This window comes from Gavialis gangeticus, unplaced genomic scaffold, assembly GCF_001723915.1.
Source record: "Gavialis gangeticus isolate Ggan-Ray unplaced genomic scaffold, GavGan_comp1, whole genome shotgun sequence".
Lineage (NCBI taxonomy): Eukaryota > Metazoa > Chordata > Crocodylia > Gavialidae > Gavialis > Gavialis gangeticus.
This window is the reverse complement of record NW_017729007.1, coordinates 4,854,161-4,861,999: the sequence shown is the minus strand read 5'-3', so window position 1 is coordinate 4,861,999 and position 7,839 is coordinate 4,854,161. Positions and strand designations below refer to the sequence as shown.

Below are 7,839 nucleotides of genomic sequence, written 5' to 3'. Positions count from 1 at the left end.
ATTTTAAAGGCACAGCAGTCAGGCCTTTTGGATACCCAGTACAAAATAATTAACCATTAGTAGGACTGAAGTTATTCCCAGTTTACACTGATATTAATGAGAGTGTAAAGAGGCTCTACTAACTGTAGGCTGGAACATTTTCTCCATATATGTTTACAGAAGAGATTCTGGTAATAGATCTTCTGCTTGTCAAGAAGTGGAAGTGGTTGGATGCCAATCTCCTCTGTAGTATTAACCTTCATCTATGTAAACCCACACATTACTAAGAGTTGGCAAGAAGACTTTCAGGTGTGGTAGGTACTGGAAAACAGAGGCTCACTCTGCAGCACAATCTCCTGTCTGGTCCCTGCTTTCCTATGTGGACATCTACATAGGGGTGACACAGATCACATTCACATTAACTCCCTTTGATTTTCTGCTGATGCTAGTGAATTTCAGGGACCAGTCATTGGTAGCAGTGCTATCAAAGGAAGATGGAGGCCAGTTAATCAAAATAGGAAGGAGTGCCACCAATGCAGACAGCTTTTGTCTCCAGGGACATGGGATCCCTTGTCCATGACATTCTTTCTCTGTGGATTCATTACAAGAACCCACAGGAGTGAGAAGCCCTCACCGTGGCTGACACCATGGGACCCTAAAATAGAAAGGAAGAGATGCCACTCTGAGCTCATCTTCAAATTTCACTTGGGAAGGGATAATTTTAGCTATTTTCCAAATCAAATTTCTCCAACTAAGGCTGACTGCATGGTTTTCATATAAAAGTATCAAAGCATGCAAAAACCTGATACTTCAACACAGCAGTATATTTAATAACTCAAGCTCAATTCTAACAAATCTAAAATTCTTTCCATAGTCCTATCCCTATGTTTCAAGTAATCAAACACAGCTTAATACATTCTTATGGAGCTTTCTGACAAAAATTAATTTCTTGGTTGACACTAAGTATGAGAAATTTCAGCTCCCAGAACAATGGTTTTCAGATATTTATGAGAAGTACAAAGCACAGCTCAGAACTGAAGCTTCATTTGATTAACTACTAATGAGGCTGTAAGTCCACCCTATACAGCAATATTTCAGTGCAACTAATGTCCCATATATGTGACTCAGTCTGGTAGGTCTGAATACCCAACAGTTGCTGACTTAAAGGAAAATTCCAAGCACAGAGCCCTTCAGCATAGAATCAGGTGGAAATATTAATACAAATAAAACTACAGTACTAAAATACAGTACACAGAAAGAGTTAGGCATCTAGGAATAGGATCGCAATAGACAACAACATGTTGCCACAGTGGACCCTTCAAAGAGGCAATAAGAAACACTGAAGAGGATGTGTGCTGAAATCCTACCCATATCTGGGACAGAGGTACCTCCCTGCAGCACTCACTGAGATACTTTTGTAAAATCAGGATTCCCAGCTGAAAACTTTCTCCCAGACATGAGTGCCTAAATAGTCCTAACTGTATTTTAAAAATAGAAGACTCAAGAATTTTTTTAAAACACATGGTTAGTGAGTTTCCTAGACATTAGCACATTCACTCGGGAAGCAGAAGAGCTGGTATCTATGCCCTTTGCAGTTTGATGGGTTCACCCACACAACCCACCTCCTGGAGTATCCTAACTCCCAGGCTAAGGGCAAGAAACCAGTCTTGTGCACCTGGAGAGACAGGGAGGTACTCTCCACTGTTCTGATGAAGCTGAGTCTCTGTACAGCAAGGAACAGAAAACTGATGAAGCCAGAAAGAGAGAAAAAGTGGGAGAAGGACAGTATAGCCAACCTCCCAAAGGTTTACGCTTTCTACACAAAGACTATTTAATGCAAAATATACACGCAATCCTGGTAGCAGGGACCAGGTCTCCCTGCTCCAAGATGGTCAATGAATTACAGAGTCAAGCTGCTTCCTGTGTTTGGTGTTTTCACAGAATCACAACCTGCACACTCCTGGCTGTGGAGGGGTGGAGAGCTTACCCACACTAACCTTGCTTTTAGGTTGGCTGTTACAGTGCTTTCCTAGGAAGTAGAAGACATGGGTCTGAACCTCTCAGGCTAAGAAGGGAATATAATGTATATAGGTTATTTCTTGGGTTAATTCTCTACTCTCTAGACCAGAGCTGTCCATTTTGCAGCCAGCAGACTGCATGCGGTTCGTGAGGGGTTAAATCGCAACCTGCAGGTTCCCACCCAGACACCATTCCCAACATATTTTGGCTCTTGCTGCTGCAGCTGCTTCTGTCACAGTCTCCAGGCTCCCCACTATCCTCTGGCTCTAGCCTTCTGCCCTCGGCCTTGCATGGCCCACAGCTTGGGAGGGTGACCACCAGGGTGTCCAATCTAAGAATTTTATTTTATTTTTTTACTGAAAATCTGCAAACTTCTTACCGGCAACCAAACTTTTAAATGACATACATTTTTACTGACATCGTTTTACAGCCCCTGGACAGCAATAACAAGGACTAGGTTCAAATATAGAAGTTTAACATCAGCTTACTAAATCTGGCTCAAGCCCCCACCCAGAAACTTGGGAAAGTAAATTTTAACCAGGTGTTCTAAAGTGAACAAACATCCCTACTCGCAAACAACGTTCAACCGAAACACGGTTTATGACAGGGAAAAATGGATAAACACAAACCTTAGAGAAAATCTGAACCATTAAGTATTTGGTGAATCCCACATAGTTAACAGTCTCAGTCACTAGTAAACCAGTGCAGTGGAGCTACCACCTAACCAAGTCTGTTGGGAAGGAGACTGTGGCACCTCCCATGGGTGCCACAAAGCCCTAAAGGAGAGCTCCCAACAGGGTGTCCCTTGACATTTCTTGCACCCAGCCTCATTCTGATGACAGGTCTTCAATCAAGTTTATGTTTTCTTAGGGTTTTTTTGTTTTATTTTATTGTAGACAGCTCCTTTTTTCTGGACTTTACATACAAGCATTCTTACCCTTTTTTTTTTAGTGTCTACATATATATGGACACATGCCAACCCTAGTGTGTATGCAGTATAATGCAACAAGCTAGGGGGCACCTGCCTGGCATGGCATGGCCTGGCATGGTATACTGCAGCTTTTTTGTGGGGATGGGGGGGTGGAGGAGGGAGCATGGCATCAGTGGCAGGCCTGTGCAACATGAGGTCCAGGGAGCTGGGGGCTTTGCAGCTGTGGCTTGTGAAGGATGAGGTCCTGCCCGCTCAGTACTTGGACAATCCTGCTCTAGACTATCAGATAAGAAGTAGGTGCAAGCAGCAGTAGCAACAGCTTCTCTGCCTCCTGGGTTAGTGCTCTAGGCTATTACACAAAAGACATGCTCATTGGTGGTCATGTCTTTCAATGAAAGTGCTGTGCTTTACATGAAGCTTGTTCCTGTCGCTGTATGTTAGACATGCTTTGAGGTTTTTTTTAAACATACTTTTCGTGGTGCTTCAGCAAGATTTTGCTTTCCGTTACATAATGTAGTTTATATTGATATCAGTGAGGTTACAGAAAATGAAATATGATTTTTGATATTGTATATATCTTACAGTTGCTTGGTAGACTAAGTAAAATAAGTTTGGAGGTTTATTCTAGTTGTATTGGATATGTGTCTACACAACACAATTAAGAACTAAATATGCATTGAAAATGAAGTCCCCTTTTAGCCTTTGAAATAGCTACACTGTTCAGTCTTAAAGCACACATTCATGGAGAAACAGATAATAACTGATGTGGTCTCAGTACATGTTTTCTGTTGTTGCAAGAATTTCATTATTTAATTCAGCATGATTTATGAGTAATTAGTGTTTTTTCAAAGTAAAAGACAAAACTATAACATGATTTATAAGCAAAAATAAAGCTTGTGGCTTTTTTTCTATTTCAAGTTAAAATACACATTAGGGCTGTGCAAAGCTTCGGTCGCTGATTCAAGGAAATTTGGCCCGATTCGGTAGCTGAATCTCCAAATCCAAATTGAATCAGGAGACCCTTTAATCTCTCCAAATCAAATTGGAACCCTTTGAATTGATTCCGAAAGATTTGATGATTCGGACATAGACACAGCTTTAAATGTTTTTTCTATATACCTCAAGGTACCAGGTGGCTCGTGAATGCTAAGACGCTGGGGTGGATGGAGCATCCCACAGGAGCAGAGTGGGGGGTCCCCAGCGCACTCGGCAGCAGACCTGGAAGTGGACCAGAAGCAATTCCGGTCCACTTCTGGGTCTTTTGGGGAGTGCACAGGGTTCACCCTGTGTCCCCCTGGCTAGGTGACTGGTGCCTTCTGGGTCTGAGGGGGCACCCGGGGTCGCCCCGTGGCTGATTGCCAAGCCGGGGGTGCACAGTGGTGCCCCCAGGTCACCGCCAAGCACATGGGGGGGAGGGGCAGGCGCTCCTTTGGGACACTCCATCTACCCCAGCATCACAGTGTTCACGAGCTGCACCTGGTAGCTCGAGGTATGTAGAAAAAACATTTAAAGCTGTGTCTATGGCCAAATCAGTGATTCAGCATCGAATCTTCAGATTTGGATTTGGCTGAATTGAATTGGGACAGTGATCTGAATCAAATCACTGTCCCTGATTTGGGCTGAATCAGGATTGAATACGGCCCGTTTCGTGCACCCCTAATATGCATGTCATTCTTAGGGTTAATGTCTGTACTTAGAATAGCTTTATAACTCATAAAGTAATCATTCAGTAAATACCTGCTTCATGAATTTCTTCTTGTCCAGTGTATGAAGAAAACACCTGCCCAGAGAACTTATATTGTTGCTTTCTAAAGTTGTTTTGCAGGTAATCCATAAGCATGACATAGCCAGACTGCTGCATTGTAAGGACTTCACAAAATACAGCCAACTAAAGGGAAAAAAGGGTAACTCCTATAAAAAGTCTGGAAAATTAGCTAGAGTCTGAAATAAACTGTAACCTTAAGGAAAGGGTGGTACCTAAACTGTCCCAGAGTAGTAGTAATTCCAGGAGGCATTGCAATTCAGAGATATACCTCTAGGTTACAGTTATCCCAGTGCTTCCTTCTTGCCTTACAGGCTGGTAGTTTACTGAATCCCTCCATGACTAGTAAATTATTAGTTTTCCTATGCCAACTCAACTATCCCCCTGATGGAGCCAAAGCTCTGCTCATTCTCTACCCTCTTACTAAGAGAAACATTCAAGCAGCTTTTCCTATTGTGCTATACCATGGCTGAGGTTACAGAGGTATTGGACAAGTTTATACTCCCTGGCACAGGCTCAGAATATAGTCCTTAACTAAAAAAAAAAAAGTTAACACAAACAGGTTTTTAATTGCTGCATGTACAAGTGAAAAGCTGGATAAATGAAGCACTAGGCTGTGAAGGCTGGAAATCAATGCCATGCACTTTTATCATTTGATATATTTATCAAATTCATTTTCTTTAAACATAAGAATAATTATTTCTTTTGCATGGGTTAAATTAATTACCTGGCTTTCAGAAATTCCTATGGTATCTTTAAACACAATCCATTCAACTGTCTCTGAGCAGGGAGGAGTTGACAGTGATCCATTATAAGTATAATATTTGTCTGTTGAATTCGGCAGAAGGTTCAGCAAAACAAAAGGTTCTAAAGCAGCCTGTTTTCCTGAAAAATATTATTTATATTCAGGTTGTTAAAAAATTAAATAAAAGATGAATAAAACAAACATGGAGCTTCCAAATTAGATAAGCTTTGAGAAAGGATGCTTTAAAAATGAAAGACTGGACCCTTTGCACTCAACTTTAAACAAAGATCCGATAATAAGAATTATTCTTGTTCAGCAGAAGAATCTAAAGAGCCGTGGTGGAAAATTGAGGTTGAATAAAAAATTCAGGTCTCATGTTTTCATTTCAACAGCATGCTTAGAGAAACAATATCATGGACCTGGTCCCATAAAGTATTGCATGTTTAACATGTACTAAACTCATAGGCTAGGAACAGAAATTAGACATAAATCGGTTTAAGTGATCAGAAACTAGTTCATATCTCTGTCACAACAGAAGTTCAGTACACATAAACTGCTTTCATAATAGGCAAAACTGTTTTACGATAAACCTCGATGGATGCAGCATCAGACTTAACTGATTTAGGTTAAATAAGTTTACTGAACCTCTGTCCCAGATCCTCACGAGATTCAAGTTAACATAAAGTCCCCTAGTATCCCAGGATGCTTTGCATATCCTCTACAAACCCTCCCTTCATAGGGTGAGCGGGCTAACCTTGACCCAAGCCATCTGCTCCAGTTGACCAGGGAAGTATTCTCTAGCACCCCCTGGCTTCTGGCCTGGGCCACTGCAGGCATGTGGCTGCATTTCCAGAATCAAAAGGGAATGTCTGTTCACTTGCTTATTGGTTCAATCTACGCAGCTTAGACTAACCTGCAAAGATTTAATTGATTCAGCCTCAGGCTTTTTGACTGTCTGTACTTAGCCCTAGTCAGGTTGTTCAGTATCTCAACAAGTCTTACTCTGTGTAAGGGAAAGAGGATACTGAAAAGGGTGTATGGCTTGACTAGAGTCTGGGGAAACATTATATTTTTAATATAGAGAGGCAAGGGTGATATTCTTAGGGTAGTATCTTCTAATGGATCAACTGGGAATAGAGTTTGACAAGCTTTCAAAAGCAAGACATTCTTTATCAGGTCAAACATTTTAATACACACACTGCATTTCATCTAGCCTAGAGAAGAATCCTTTCTGGGGAGCAAACTTATTTGAGATAGTAAACGAGAAGGGCAGCTTGAGGAACACTGTTCCATACGAAGGAGGTGAAGATTGCCTTGTGAACAACATCCCCCTTTTGTATACCTCTATATCAAAGACTGGGAGAGACAGGATGAATATTCCAGTTCATTTGAATGTTCTGGGATCCTGTAGAAAATGGACATAACCCAGTAACACAAATAGGGATACACATAAATATTTGGTGGATTATTATATGACCCAGTACTTTGATGAATTAGGGGCTCGGATAAGGAAGAGCTTATTTAGAGTCAGTCCAGAGAAGTGTGATGTGTGTTTATGGCAGCAACAGGAAACTGCAAGAGGAACTATCAGAAATTATACCGATTTCTTCCAATGGGAGAATTTTACAGCTTTGGAAAAACAAGCGCTTTTATGAACTGATGTCTGTGTGGATTCAAAATACCACCAATCCTTTTTGATGCTATCCTGGATAAAACTTAGCTCATATCTATTTAATTCGTTGTGTGTCATTATTATTATGTTTAGTACAGCATTTAAAAACTTCCCCTTCTCAACAAATACCAGTTCATAATTATTTCCTCTACTATACATTAGCCTTCAGTTTTATAGTTACATCTTTCTGATTTTCATTAAAATTTTGTTACAAACTAAACATTTGATTCCATATACTTGAAAAAAGTTATATGTATCCAGTTTGTGACTTGAGCTCTTCTTCCTTTTTTCAAATATTAATTTGTGGAAGTACAACAAATTTGTTATACAATTTGTGTGTGTGTATTTTTTTTTTAACAACAATTGATCAAATCCAGCTTTGTGAGTTTAATGATTCACAACTGTGTCACTAACATTTACATATGAATTCAAAAGCCAAATTTGCCCTAACGAATAAAAATGCTGGAAGAAAACCTCACCAAAACGACTAACACTGTCTACTCCTTTAATGATTGCTTCATAATCCAGATTATCTTCAGGAACAATCTGTTAAAGAGAGATTGAATAATTTATTTTAAAATTGTGATTCACAAAAGAACTGAAAGTTATAACTTACTTCAAATGACTACAGATGATTCAAAAATCAACCAAACATGTTTGACAAATGTCTTTTTTATCATAGAATCAATGAGTTGGAAGGGACCTAGACAGATCATCTAGTCTGACCCCCT

The 7,839-nt window shown here is 40.3% G+C and overlaps 1 protein-coding gene across 1 annotated transcript in view; it reads right to left on the bottom strand.

Annotated features, from left to right (window-relative positions):
- The window catches only part of PTPRZ1 (protein tyrosine phosphatase, receptor type Z1), a 210,128-nt gene that overhangs the window by 112,571 nt on the left and 89,718 nt on the right, over positions 1-7,839 (bottom strand). Inside the window, 3 exon segments of the mRNA XM_019509246.1 lie at positions 4,667-4,817; positions 5,419-5,576; positions 7,588-7,654. Coding sequence (XP_019364791.1) covers positions 4,667-4,817; positions 5,419-5,576; positions 7,588-7,654 — 376 coding nt within the window.